The 15,295-nt window shown below is 44.0% G+C and overlaps 1 protein-coding gene across 20 annotated transcripts in view; it reads left to right on the top strand.

Moving 5' to 3' along the window:
- Window positions 1-15,295, top strand: part of SYTL2 (synaptotagmin like 2) — a 155,821-nt gene that overhangs the window by 78,959 nt on the left and 61,567 nt on the right. For all 20 annotated transcript variants that reach the window (XM_015074891.3, XM_027039928.2, XM_027039927.2 and 17 more), the window contains one exon: window positions 6,104-6,608. In XM_015074891.3, coding sequence (XP_014930377.2) covers window positions 6,496-6,608 — 113 coding nt within the window. In that variant the 5' untranslated portion in view covers window positions 6,104-6,495. The remainder of the gene's footprint in view (window positions 1-6,103; window positions 6,609-15,295) is intronic.

Below are 15,295 nucleotides of genomic sequence, written 5' to 3'. Positions count from 1 at the left end.
AGCAGGACATGTTCCTCTATGCACAACTCATAGGAGTAGGAAAATGATTGGGCCCTTTGGATCTGTTTTATGGACAGACATGGAAAGGAGCACAAGCACAGGGTAGAGGGAAAAAGGCACCTGTGTCAACAGGTAGTGTTTATAACATGGCCACGAGCCTCTTAGGATGGTGGAGATCCCAGGAACCAGAAACTTACTAAAAGAACCTACCTTTATGTGTTTAAACTCAATCAGAATGTTTTGTTATAGACTTACATAGAGATGTGTTTATATGAAAAGCAAATTTTGTCTACAGCACTGTCCAGAAACAATGCTACATGAATATTTTCTTGTTTCTGCGTGGTCAGGGCTTTTATCACTCTATTGAAAAGATGCAAATTACTCAACTTAATATGTTGCCTAAATTTGACTTCTTGAGGGGAAAGCATAATTCATTGCCTTATGACTGGTTCAAAGTTACTGCTCAAAATATTTGAGTTGAAGTGTGCCTGAGTGGCTCAGTCGGTTGGGCATCTGACTTTTGCTCAAGTGATGATCTCACGGTTCCGGAGTTCGAGCCTCGTGTCAGGCTCTGTGCCTGCTTGGGATTCTCTCTCCCTTTCTCTCTCTCTCTCCCTCTCTCTCTATCTCTCCCTCTCTCCCTCTCTTCTTCTCTTCCCTCTCTCCCTCTCTCCCTCTCTCCCTCTGTCCCTCCCCTGCTTACCTGCTCCCTTTCTCTCTCTCAAAATAAATAAATAAACTTAAAAATATATAATTGCTGTGTGAAAGGGAGAGTGAGCTGAGGGGGCCAGGGGAAATTGGAGGCAAAGGGTGAAAATTAGGGGCAAGTTCAACCATAGTTCAAACTAAGCCTGAAAAGTGGAGCAACCCTGTAGGGGAATTAGGGCTTTGGGCATGCATGGTGCCCTGGTGGGGTGGCCTGCAGGTCTGATGACACCAGTTTGGTATGCAGGGGGGAGATTGTTGCAGTGGGTGGGAGGTGATCAAGTGTTCTCTAATTGTCCCACTTCACTTGTTCATTCCTAGGCATCTTCTGAACCATCTGTGGATTATTCCATTTATTCCTTGATGCCACTGTGATCTAGGAAGTTTACAAAACATTTGGTTTTATGTATAATGGTTTGTCACTGCTGGGGGTGAGTCCCTTAATTGATCAGGGCTGTCCAGCGCTATTTTTCCTAACCCCACCGTATTGATTCCTACTCTCCTTCTGCCTCCCAGATTTTTCTTTCAAGTCTTCATTCTTGATGTCACAGGACTGTCAGAACAATTTGCTTCTCATCTGAAAACCTCATCATGTGAGAGTCACTACTTACTTGAGGTTTCCTCCCCTTCCTTGGGGTCTGCAGGCTTTGGTGCAACAACAGTCATCTGGGGAAGGAAGAGACGGTATATGTGTCTGCCTTTGCAGCAGAGTGCGGTTGGAGAACAAATGCCGTTGATAATCAGTCTTTAACCTGGGTTTGGTCAGGCAGAATGATTGGGATTAGGGCTATAAGTCTAACTCTTCTTCTTGCTGTGATTACCAGCAAGCACCAACTGTTTGGGGTCTTGGTTTCCCTGTCTAGCTTAACTTTGGACACTTGACAAGGAGTAGTGGCTTTTGTAGATGTGGCATAGCAGGACTGACACATGAAAAACTTGAATTAAGCCCAGTCTGCATTTGGAGCCTGTACATTTCCTTTTCATGTTGCTGCTCTTTTTTTTTCTTTTAATGTTTGTTTGTTTGTTTGTTTGTTTATTTATTTATTTTTGCTGCTGCTCTTACTCTTGCTCACTCCTTATTTGTTCTCGATGGTGTCCTGCATTTTTATGAGAGCTTCACTCATTACTCTATGGAGAGTAATCTCCATAAGATAGGGAAAGTAAGAATAAATATGCCCATCACATAGATGAGAAAACTGAGACCTGGGGAAGTCATGTAGTTTATTTAAACCACACAGTCATGTGAAAGACCTAGAGCTTGAAAGCTGTGAATAATATGGACTGGTTTTTCAATATGGCCCTAGAGCCAGCTTCATGTCAAGGAAGAAGGGGCAGCTCAGTCCTCTTCCATTTGTATTCATGTGTTGAGTATGTGAGTGCCTTGTGGATGCAAGGAACAGTGGCAGGTGCTAGGGACACAAAGCACTCAGATGCCCAGGCCTTGCTCATAAACTAGTGGAGGAAAAACATGAGTGGATAGGGATCCCAGATGGTGTGATAGATATCCTGACTCAGGAAGTCAGGTGCTATTGTAGCCCACAAGAGGGATGCCTAACCTGGCCTTGAGAGGTTAGGGAAGGCTTCTGTGCAATAAGTGACATCTAACTTGAGACGCAAATGTATTAGCTCAGGAAAGGTATTCCAGGAGGAAGGAACAGCATATTCAAAGGGGGCAAAAGTTGTGTGGCAATGGCCTAAGGAAGAAAGCTGGTGCTAGTTCATGTGGGGCCCACAGGCCACAGTGGGGAGTTTGAGCATTAGCCCAGGGGCAATGGGAAGTTGTGAAGGGTTTTAAACCTGGCCATATGGCTTAGTCACATGTGACTTAGAAAAGTCACTCGGCAGAATGACGAGGGTGGGTGGGAGGGAGGCCGAAGCTAAGGAAGACTTTATGCCTCACCCTGGGAGCTACTCCTGTGAACACATAGGGAATGCCTGTTGTTGGATTTCATCCCTCCCAATTTGCCCCCATTGCACTTGCACTGAAGTTGCCCTCATTGCTGACTGCCAGCTGAGGGCCAGTGATTTTTTTTTTATGCTTAAGCAGAGAATGAGAGTCCACATTCAGACAGAAGAGTTTTGTTCTGCTTCCCAGTTTGAAGAATCTGTGGCTGGGAGAATTAAGGGAGAGTTCAGTATCGGGGCAGCTTAATCTGACAAAGCTGTTGACAGCTACCAGCCCCACCACACACAGGCTTGGTGGCCAACACCTCTCTGAGCCTTACTCTCCTCATCTAAACACACAGATCCCAAACCACCAGCCTCAGATCTTTGTGGGGATCCAATGAGATGATATATGTCAAGTGCCAGGTGTTTTCGGGTACCCCGTAAATACTTGCTTCTCCTTCTTTCTGCCTTTCCTCAGTGCTGCTCCATCTCAGAGTGAAAGCCAGAAGTCATATAGTGCTAATGCAAAGCAGAATACAGTCCGATATACTTCCTTTCTGACCTTCCCCATCCTGTCCTCCTCTTGGCACACTCTGGTGTCCTGGCACCAGCTTCCTTGTTCTCTGAACACTCCAGACACACTGCCACCTCAGGAGCCTCTGCTACCAGCGTGGCTTGTTTCCTCGCCTCTGTCAAGTTTTTGTTCAGACGCCATCTTCTCAGCAAGACCAACCTTAATCACTCTCTTTAAAACTCCAGCTCCCCCTTCCCTTCTCTGCTGTCACCTTGTTACATAATTTTAATTACCTAGGCCTTTTTCGTTTTATCGTTGTCTCCTCTAAGTGCCATGTAAGTTCCACGGGACACGAAGTTTTTGTCTGTCTTACTTATTGCTCTATTTAGTGCCAGACACATAATAGGCTCTCAATAAGTGTTTGTTGAATGAATGAATTAAATGCTTGATTAGCTCCCATGGTAGAGACCATCCAGAATACTGGGAATTGAGAAAGCACCTGGCATTGAAGAGTCTTGATTGCCATCCAAGAGCTTTAATGCTGTCTTACCCAGTTAGGAGTCGAAGGTTCCAGCCCTTCACTCCTTTGTCTGTGAAATGAAGACTTTGCTCTTTGTCTCACTAACAGTCCATTCTTAGGAAAAACCTTTAACCCTTAGAAGCTCTTACACAGAAGCACTGGTTAGCTTGTACATGAAGGTGTGGAAACCAGCATTTCCTCCTTTAGCAACGCTGCCAATTACCACTGTTGGACAACCTGAGTTGTTTTTCTCCTTTGTCCTCTTCCTGTCCCCCACTTATTGATTTAAAAACAGTCTCTTATCGAACCATATGGCAGTGTTCATGGTTCTCAGAATGTGGCCTGAATTCATTTCCTTGGTAGCCTGTGAGATCTAAGGAAGTTCCTATGCATGAAAGAAGCTATTCTGCATGAAAGGATAGCCATACCCTGGCAAACTTGTATTTTTTGGATTAGGTTCATTCATTTACTTATTCACATTCAGAGACTCACAGTCAAATGGGAATGGCTGAAGGAAGACACATAGTTACAACAGTGAAAGTGTATATATGGAGAAGAAAGTTTTTGTATTAGTTAGGCTCCTGCTACAGAAGTGTTCTAGAACAACGCCAGACTTGAGTGGCTTCCAACAACAAATATTTATTTCTTCCCATATCGCCAGGTCAGCTGGGGTGGCCTTAAGGTGGGTCAGGTTCTAGTTTGTCCCAATACCTCCTTTTCTGGGACCCAGACTGAAAGGGCAGTAGCTTACCTGTGGCAGCTCTTCTTGTAGCCCATGGCAGGACTGTAAGAAGCCAAGCCAAACCACATGAGCATCTACAGTCAGGCTTGTATGGCATTTGTAACATTCCATGGACCACAGTCACACGTCAAGCCCAACATTAGGAAGGTAGGGATGAATACTCTGCTTACTCTAATGGCAACATGGTTGCATGGCTATCAGGGAGGGAGTGAAGAGTTAGGAGCCATAAGTGAATCTGCTTTTAACTCTGGCTGTGGAAATTAGGGAAGGCTTCCTGGAACTGGTAACTTTCACCCTGAAGGATGAGTAGTCTCCAAGATGAACAAGTAGGCTCTAACCTGTACAAATGAGTGCAAATTTTAAAAAGAGAGAAGAAAGTAGTGTCTTAATGTTTATTTTTGAGTAGTCACTGTGGGCAATATGAAGAGAGCTACAGGAATTTAAAACAAAGGTCATCAGAATATCTGTCCATGAAGTCCACACCTCATGGGGAAGTTGGGAAGGAAACATAATACAAAAGAGAAAAGGAAACTATATAATCAAGGACACTCTTATTCAGAGGGATAGAACAAAAGTGTGAACTCAGAAAGGAAGCTAGAATGTATTTTCAGTAGCTATTTTTGGTAGAGGATGCAAAATATGTGCTGTTTTCTGTTCACGTTTCACTTAGTCTTTACAACCTCTGAGGGCTGTCCTATGGGCAAGTCAGCGCAGATGAGAAGAAATCTGAGTCGCAGAGTGAGAGCTCGCTTGCTAAAGTGGCAGAAGGGGCGCTTCTCAGCAGTTCTATTTTGCCAAAGCGAAGAACTTGCTCATAAAAAGTACTCAGGCGTGTACACACTCTATTTTATTCTTCAGTGAGACTTCTTTAAAACTTACTGAACACCTGGTTTTCAGTGTCTACCGTATGTATAGCGCGGTGTTTGTTAAAGGGCCCCAATCCTGAAGTAGGTGGCTTCTGAAATCCCAGACGGCTATGGAATTTTTCGTGTCACCTTCCCATTGCACGTGGGTTTGAATTGCCTCAAAGAAAATAGGATTCTTACCCAGAGTCCTATTTAAAATTCTCATTTTGGATGGGGGGTGGAGGTTGAAATTCTGCATCTCCCTTTCCCCAGTTTATGTACACACACATCACAGGTATTTTCTCCTCAGAAATGAAGAGAGACAAGCTTGGTGAGTTGCTCTAGACTCAGCAAAGTTAGAGGTGGGACTGGGTGAAGAATAACAATTTCCACTCTTGCGCGAAGTACCCTAACCTGATACTAGCTCACTACCTGTCATTACAGAGCACAGATATATTCTGGTGCAACATTCCTACTCATGAAGATGTGAGCATTTGTGAATTTTTACGTCTAGTTTCTTATCCATAATCACTTGACAGCTGATCACGTCTTCCTGGTCTTATGGACCTTGAGCGTGACTTTTTAGCCTAGCATCCCATGAGTTTGTAGAGAGAACCAGCTCCTTTTGGCGACCATTCCTTTGCTCAGTCAGTTGTCAAATGTCGATCGGCATTTTGTGTGCTCTCCATCTTGGCAGTCTGGAATTGAGTTGAAGCATGTTTCATGACCCATTTGCTCAGGAAGCTGGCAGAACTGGTTTCCCTGATCTCAGAGACCATCTCACATGGTCATTTTCTTTCCCCAGGCATGTTTTAAATCTTGTAATAATGAGCAATGCTTGTAGGAACTGCCTCTCACTGTCTGGTGTTTACTGTCTCATGATTCCCCAGGTAGGTGATGCTCGGATCTTGCTGCCTGTCCTCAAGTCGATGATCTGGATGGAAGGAGAATCAGTTGTGTCTAAAACTGGTCCAGAGTGGGAGTGTGAGGAGGAATGCCACCGTAGGAACAAGTGACCTGTCTGGCAAGGAATTCAGCGTCCTTCTGAGAGCCTCTTCTCCACCTTGTCCCACAGGCCACCACTTCCTCGCTGAAGAGGGTACGGAGGATTTTGCAATCAGTCACCTAAAACTTTAGCTGAGCCAACACACAAGACTTTTGTTGCAGAACTGAACAAGATATTATTTCACTTAATTTTTGTGTCTTTTAATCATTTGAACTACAGTCATAGTTGTTTTGCTTTGAGAATTGTAAGCCGGATTTGTTGCTATTATCTTTGTGTATGCGTCTCAAAATGATTGACTTGAGCTTCCTGACCGAGGAGGAGCAAGAAGCCATCATGAAGGTTCTGCAGAGGGACGCTGCTCTGAAGAGAGTGGAAGAGGAGAGAGTCAGGTAAGGGGCCAGGAGGTCCTCGGGCATGGGGGAAGGAGGGACAGTCTGTCAGAAGATGGGACACCTCTTTTTCTCAGGCATAAGTGGTAGTTCTGACTTGGAGCCTGAACTTACAGGTTCCAATTTTAGGTTTACTTCCAGGATGGGACTTTTTTCCTTCTTAGTGTCTCTTAATTCCTAATTCCTTAGGACTTTTGCCAGAAATAGTCTTAATAAACTAAACCCCTTTCATTTATTAAATATTGAATTTAAAATGAAGTATATACAAACACATACATACATCTACATCTGTATATTTGAATGTGTGCATATTTATAGCCACTTTTTTAAAAAAAGAAATCATGGACAAAATTAGAATTTTTTTTTAATTCCTAAGATTTTTAAAAGAAAATAAATTGAGAAGTAGCTCACATTTCTGCATACCTTCAGAAATGTTTGAATTGGTTTCAGCAGCAGTTGAAATTGGCTCTCACTGAGCCAGTTTTTCATTTGTGTCTCACAAGAAGGAATGGCAACTTTGACACACTATTCTTGCTGAAAGGAACCCAAATGTTCCATGTAACCATTCCTACTGCTTTCCACTCACCTGCGGGGTAGATGGAGCATGAGGCCAGGATATCAAAGATGTGGGCTTGAGCCCAGCTCGAGCCATCTGTCACCTGTGTAACCTTGGGCTTTGAAGACAGTGAAAGGCTTCCCGAGTGTAAGTTAATAGTATTAACTGCATAATCACTGTCCCAGGAGTTCCCCAAAAGGAGCATAAGCCATGTTCTTATTTCCTGGGACACAGGATCATGAATAATGGATTTATTTGAATGATATTTTGACCCTAACTGAATGTGTATGCTTTGTGAACATGCTGAAATTCACTACAAGCACTCCAGAGTATCTGATTATGGCTACTCATAGTAATATCTCACAGACAGACAGTGCTTCACAAAGTAACAAATGACAGTGATGAACAGATTGCAAAGGGCATTTTTCTGAGCCCAAACATTCTTTTGCAGTTGGCAGTGGGTCACGGTGGGATACAACTATGCCTATTTGATGCGTGAGGAAGCTGGCACGGGTTGGGTGACTTGCTCAAGCTCATACAACCCATAGGTGTCAGGATTGAGAGTCACGTTCTGGTCTTTAGGTACTCACGTACTAACTCCACCTCCCCTCTCTGAGAAGACAATTGCAGACAGGCCATCCTGGCCCCTGGCTGTGGTTAAGAGGGCAGCTGTTTTGCCTTGAGGTAGGAAGGGCACAGAGCTGTGATGGTAATAGATACTGGAGTGTGAGAATGGGGTTCTTTACCTGGCATGTGCCTCCCCACAAGTCACCTGTAGTGCTCTGTGCACCTGGAAGGGGTGCTTTTCTCCATTCTCAGCAAGTGAGGTGCTGTGAGCATTTTATGGGGGGGGGCAGGGATTTACACCAATCTTCCCTCAGAGCCTTTTGGTAGCACTGATCCTTTACCCATTACAGTTTATAAAGCCCCTTCATGAATGGTATCCTATGTTTCTTCACAACAACCCTGAGATTTGGCAAGGTAGGACTGTTAAACCCATTTTGAAAATAAGGAGTGAGGGCAACACAGAGAAAATATTAGCTGATTCTGTTTTTTTTTTTTTTTTTAAATCCTTATCTATTTTTGAGAGACAGAGAGAGAGGGAGAGAGTGAGCGAGCGAGCAGGGGAGGGGCAGAGAGAGAGGGAGACACCAAATCTGAAGCAGGCTCTGGGCTCTGAGCTGTCAGCCCAGAGCCCGATGCAGGGCTTGAACTCACGGACCATGAGATCATGACCTGAGCCAAAGTCAGACGCTTAACCGACTGAGCCACCCAGGTACCCCAATATTAGCTGATTCTTTTTTAAATATTTTAAAAAATGTTTGTTTATTTTTGAGACAGAGGCAGTGCATGAGCAGGGGAGGGTTAGAGAGAGAGGGAGACACAGAATCCGAGGCACCAATATTAGCTGATTCTTAAAGCATAGTGGGAATTCCTTTATCCTCTCAGAAGACAAGACAGAGAGACTTGGAAAGAAAGCACTGGAGCAAAGGCTGCACTGGGCCCCTCTTCCTACGTCAGGATATGGGGACTGTGAAAACCAGATCGCTGAACACCTTTGACTCTAAATGTTCTTGGCCCCTGGGATTGCAGGCTGCTGAGTCTTCTGCATAGTTGTGTGTTTCTGTGTGAGTGGAGTGGAGGTGTTTCATACACATCTGCAGTGGCTGATGGAAAAATCCTCAAAACATGCACAGTTCTGTCTGGAGCTGGGCTTGGTAAGGGGTGCGAGCATATCCTCTGGTACCAGCCAGTCTACAGCTGCAGCAACAATGCAATGAGTCCCTTGGTAGTGGTGAGTTTGCAGATGCCCCTTCCATTCGCCATTTCTGAGGGTGCCCCAGCAGCTGCCACTTTTATAAACTGATAGGAAGAAGTCTTGGGGTGGCAAAAAATCAAGTGTCAGTCAGGCCTTGTATACCACCACCATTCTGGGGGAGTTTTGAGTTAGACATCAAGCACCTGATGTTGACTTGGCCACAGATAGGTCTAGGACTCTGCTCCTGGGGAGGAGTGATGGTTTACAGGCGGGTGGGGGGCAGAGGGCGGCAGGTGAGCATGAGGCCGATAGTCTGAAGACCCTGAAAGAGGCCCAGCCCATAGCCTGGCCTGCTTCATGTAAAGAGAATCGTGCTGTGGCCCTTTCTTTGATTTAGAGGTAAAGGGACTTGTGGGTATTGGTCTGAGGCTGTTCTGCTTCTGGGCTGGTGGAACTAGATCTCTGGTCTCTGAAAATGCTATTCCATGGGCTTTTGCTTTTCAGCTCCTTTGCTATTCTCCAGCTGTTTGTCTTTGACTCTTCTGTCAGCCTTCCATATAGCCTGATAGCTCTGAAAAGGAGCTTTTTTGGTCCATATTGGTTACTTTACAGACAAAGAAGGTAAAGCCCAGAGAGGGGAAGTGACTTGCCCAGGGTCACACAGCTAGTCATTGCCAAAGCTATGGTAAGAAAAGCTCTTGGTCCCGTGCTATTCCCTCTATCCCATGTTGGTATTATTGCCCTTTGCAATTTGTTAAGCACTGTCATTTGTTAATCATTTGTTAATTTGTGAAGCACTGTCTATCTATGAATTATTATTTGTAGCCATAATTAGATACTCTGGAGTGCTTGAAGTGAAGTTCAGTATGTTCATAAAGCATCTGTGTTCAATTGGGGTCAAAATTGTTGGTATTATTCTTTCAGAAGAATAGGGAAGAACTCCCCTGCTTAACCTTGGAGTCAAAACTGACATGAGTTTCAATCCTCTCCTTACCACTAACCAACCATAGTTCATTGGACAAGTTATTTAACCTTTCGGAGCCTTAACCCAGAGACTGGGAATGACCATAATACCAAACTCAAGGGATTAGAGTTGGGATTAAGTAAAATAATTCTTAATCTTCTTAGCTCATGAGAAGTGATGGATACATTTCGATTCCCTTATTCCCCACTCTGCTTTTACCTCTAAAATAGGTCAAAATTCTATGCTTGGTAGTCTGACTCTTCAGGAGCAAATTACTCCTAAAACTCTCAATAATTTAATGCAGTGAAACTTAATTGAGCATCTATTAAGTATAAGGAACTACTCTGGACGATGATATGAAGAGAATTTTAGGGTCATGAAGACATGGTCCCAGCCCTCAAGGAATTGACTTTTGTCCATTTAATGGATTATCAGTTGCAAATTAAAAATCTCAGCTTTGTTTCCCTAACATGATTTTGCAGTTTCTGTCCTTCTCCTACTTGGAATGTGGCTTTAGAAACATAAATTATATAATTCTAATAATAACCTCGACAAGACATCATTAGAAAGACAATGGACTGGAGCACTGTTGCCCAGTAAGACCAGATGCTGCCTCAGAATCCTTTTCAGCATGGCTGTGAGATTTTGCGTTCAAACTGAAATTTGTTTGCCTTTCCTAATATATCCAGGGGTTCAAATTGTTTACCTCCAAGCTCATTCAAGACATTGTGGATGATTTCATGGATGAGAAAGATGAGTGTCACACAGGGAAAGTGTTCAGTTCTCAAATCCCTGTACCTGGTAGAGCATGGACTTGAACCCAAGGGAACATCCAGTGTGATGTCTCAGGATGCAGCTACAAGATAACAGTTCCAGGTGACTGTTGCCACCACAACTGTGTTTCATGCTGCCTCTCTGCCTACAGCCACAAGTGCTGGGCTCAGTCATTACCATGCCTGTATACTCAGCATGCTTCCCTAACTACCAGCTAGAGCCATTTCACAGACCAGCAGTGAAGCAGACATTAGGATGGATTCTTTTTCTCTCCCTTTTCATTTTAAGAAACACCATCACACATACACATATGTAATTTTAGTCTCTTATGGTTTGGAAACGAGACACTTTAAAGGTGGCGTTTCCTGTGCTTTGCGTCATACTGTCAGCAGGAAACCATTGCCCATGTGCATCTGTACCCCACCAGCACCACACCCCCACCCCTGTGCATACATAACCACATCTACGGTGATGGGCGTTCTTGCCATAGATAACATCTCAACCGCGACCACATCTTACGATTCTTAGCTGCTCCCCTAAGACCTAGTTTTTTAAGGGAAGGCAGTTGGCATTGAAGAACTGCTTTTCAGGACCTCTGGGGTATTTTCTGTCAGTGCAAAGGGGAAAGGAACCAACATTTGTTAAGGAACTATATTGTATACTGAGCTTCACTTACATTTTCCCCTTTCATCTACATAACAGTGTAGCTAAACCTGCTTTACAGTGAGGAAATGAGGTAGAAGAGGTTAAGTGCCTGCAAGATTGAAGCCTTGCTCATCAAACTGCAAAGCCTGTGCTTCCTTCCCTCATGCTGTGCTGCCTCAGCAGATTGTGTGGATCTATGATGTGTCCATGACACAAGGGACACATGTTTCCTCTCATTTTCTGCATGGAGCATTTGCAATTTATTTCATTTTTGCATGTGTTAGTTTTCAGATTCTCTATCAAAGGTTGAATTCCCTTGTAGAAAAAGTGAAGTGTGATGACCATCTTAGCAAAATCATGTTTGGCTTTCTCAGGTAGGATGGAGTAGCAGAAACAGTGTTGGCCAGGAGTCTGGATGGCTTCTGGTCCTGGCTCTGTGTGACCTTGGGCAAACCTTCTAACTGCCTTGTCCAGAATATACTGAGGAGTTAAAAAAAAAAAAAAAAAAAAAAAAAAAAAAAGCGCCTGGGAGTGGGCCAGTGGGCCTTTCTGGACAGACTGCTGTTTCTTGTCCAGTTGACTAGATAACATCATTAAAGTCCCGCCTGTGAAGGTAAGCCTTTGCCTAATGATGAATCACTGGAAGCTGGGGTGCGTTGTGTGAATACAAAGGGGAGCAGGGGATCGGCTGAGGGAAATACTGAGGCTGGACTGGAGGGTGTCACTGCTTTTCCAACTTTCCTCTGGAAGTGCTCACACTCTGCAACACAGGAGTTGAGACTGGTGCTTAGGGCTGTAGATTGAATTTTTTATGCACAATTCCAAGCATCTGGCTAATACATGATAGGGGATTAATGAATTAATGAATGAACAAATGAATACATATGGCCTTCAGCACGCAGAGGAGGCAAGATGGCTGTCTTTTACAATTCACTAAATTCTTTGTACATCACGGTGAAATTGTAAGTATTAAATGAGATGATAGGTGATGCATGTTAAGTGCCAAGCATGGGGCCCAGTACAAAACGCATGCTTTATATGTATTAGCCAGAGGAGGGGGGCATGAGGGGCATATTCTGCCTGGAAGGCCAGCAGGACAGTGTGCTTCATGGGCTGAGTGCTTTTCTTCTACCTTCACCTCTGCCCGCCAGCCCAGCGGGGTTTAGTGGGCATCTTCTCTATCCTCAGCTCTCTGCTAAGCACAATGTGCATGTGTGGAGAGGATGGTAAGCAATGAAAACTGTGATCCGAAAAATTTATCTTTTTCTCATTTCAACTCAATGGTATAAAAATTAGAGAATCAAATGCCATTTTTGTTGGTACAATTAGAGTTGATGAAAAATGAGACATCAACCCGGCTGATAGAGAAGATTTTAATAGCATCATCTAGATGGTGGAATTTTTGTTTAATGATCCTACATCTTTGTAAAACTTGGGATTTAATGTCACATATATGTATTCATCTATAGGATATTCCAAATGACTAAGATAGAAAAGGAAACTGATTAAACCTAGCAGTGATTATCATGTTAGGAAAGACATAATTGGCACTTAACGAATTTGAAAATTTTCGTACTCTTTTGCCACGTAAGCCACAAACTCACCCCTCGTTCTATAATGTAATGGCTACCAGCCTTTCCAGGGGCAAATGTGTTTGAGTGAGCCTGACTCACACGGTGTGTGTTCATTGCACACTGAAAGTTTAGCATGATTAGGGCTTACAGACAGTCATTCAGGCAGGAGCAGAGTAAGAGTTGCACGAGGATGACTACAGAGTACGTTTCAGCTGAACAACAAAAATAAATAAATAACCTGAAGAGGAGTTGAGAGTTGTTATGCTATGAGGGTTTGTGGTCTCTTTCAACAGGATGATGGCTGATGCCATATTTCATCATGCTTTTTCCCATTTCCCCCAAGAGTGAGATGTCCTGCCTCATCAGGAGAAGAGAACCATACCCGCCACTGCCGTTGTATTGGGTATGGTTCACTTAAGCCCAGCAGTGACAGGATCTCTCTTATATGTTGCCTGACTCAGACTGGGGTGGCTGCTGAGCATTTATTTGTTCTTTATTCACTCAATTCACAGTTGTTGGGTATCAGCTCTGTGCCAGGCATGGTGCGAGGTGCTCGCATTACAAAGGTGATTAAGATGTAGTCCTCACCTACAAGGTGTTTGCAGAGTTCACAGAGTAGTGGGTGAGACAGATGTGCAAATAGATCATTGGAACATGATGTGGTCAGTGCTGTGGGAGCCTGCGGGAAGGGCAAGCTGCTCACATGTGTCTTGGCAATCAGGGAAGGCTTCCCCTGTGAGGTGGTGCATGAGCTGGATCTGAAGGATAAGGGCCAATGTACTGCGAAGAGAAGTGAGGAAAGATATCCTGAGAGACTTCACATTTATTGGCCTCTTACCAAGATCTAGGCACTGTTAGGTGCTTTCTGGTAAACACCTCATTTAATCATCTTAGAAGTCCTACAGAGTAGATCTTACTTTCCTTCTCTTTACAAAGAGACTGTAGTGTCAAGGGGTTCAGTCACCTGCCCAGGTAGCATATAGGAAGGGTTAGAACAGGATTTGGACCTGTTTGGGAGAGTCTAAACCGTGTAATCTTTCTGCCAGGACTTTCTGCTTGTAATGTTTATGGAGATCAGAAAGAGCAGTTTGGGGAATAATAAGAAATCTAGAGTATTGGCGAGTAGAGTCTGGAGGTAAATGCTGGAAAATGAATCTGAAAAGGTAGTCTGAAGCCAGGTGGTCAGGGGCCTCATTTGATATTCCTTCACTCCACAAGCACTGAATAAATACCCACCGTTTTCCAGAGATACCAAACAAGGATATATAGAGTACAAGACCTGCTCCTAGGGGCTCACTTTGTAATCAGGGAATGCTAGAAGGACTTCTTTCTTCTGGAATTGAACTCAAACTTGGTCCTTTGGGAGGAGAAGCCAAAAAAGCTCCATCAGTAGCCCATGGAGGATTGCTTTGCCAAAAGCATCAGACAATTGGAAACCATTAGAAATGTTTGATAAGAACCATGACCTCCCTGGTGATTCAAAACCATAAAGTGATGACTGTTTCTGTCAGGGTTTGGTGATGTTTTATCGTAACTGGACATGTTTGGGATGGGGTCACTTCTTCCTAGGTAACTGGGAGAGGAGAGAAACTTCCAGCAGAGAGTTGAACTCTTGGGAGGAAGACACTCCAGGCACCCTTGGAGAGAGGACATGCACTTGCTAGAATCCCTCCTGTTTTCTCCACTCCTGGGCATGCCAGTGTGCAACCCTCACACACAGCCCTGCTGCCACCCCCTTGGTGTGGCCATCATACAATGTTCTCTGGCTAAGACATTTTGATTTGCTACTTAGGAAGGGTGCATATTAGCTTGAATGACAATCATAAACCCTCTTGGATTTATGTAGCACATTACCTCCCAAAAGTTCAAAGTCTGCTTAAGGCTTTAATACTTCTTTATTCTGTTGCCCTACTCTGGAGTTTGTGATTCTCATTTTACTGAGATGGGTGGAGAGATGTAGAGATTAAAAGACTTGTCAGGTAGAGGGTCAGCTAGAAAGATGGCAGAGTAGGATGACCCTAAGCCCACCTCATCTCACAGATACAACCAGATTACACTCACATCGGTATAAATAACCCACAAAACAACCCAAAGATGGACAGAACAAACTTCACAATTAAATGGTGGAGAAGAGGCCACAATGAATAAGGTAGGAAGAGTGAAGGCCCAGTTTGGGAGTGAAGTGGATTAGGGCCATCTATGGTGCAGAGGAAGCTGGTGGCACAAAGAAGGGCAGAAAACAGACTTTCCCACAGGGAACCCATAAAATGGAGGATGAATTCCCATAATATTTGCCTTTGAAATTGAGAGGACCTGAATATGTGATTTCTTACAACCAGTGGGACTTAAGGCCTGCAACTTTAAAAATAGGGGCTTGACTCTGGGATCTTTTCTGACCCCAACACTATGAAACTA

Source organism: Acinonyx jubatus, chromosome D1, assembly GCF_027475565.1.
Source record: "Acinonyx jubatus isolate Ajub_Pintada_27869175 chromosome D1, VMU_Ajub_asm_v1.0, whole genome shotgun sequence".
Classification (NCBI taxonomy): Eukaryota; Metazoa; Chordata; class Mammalia; order Carnivora; family Felidae; genus Acinonyx; species Acinonyx jubatus.
Note: the sequence above shows the minus strand (reverse complement) of the source record. Positions and strands in the feature narration are given on the sequence as shown.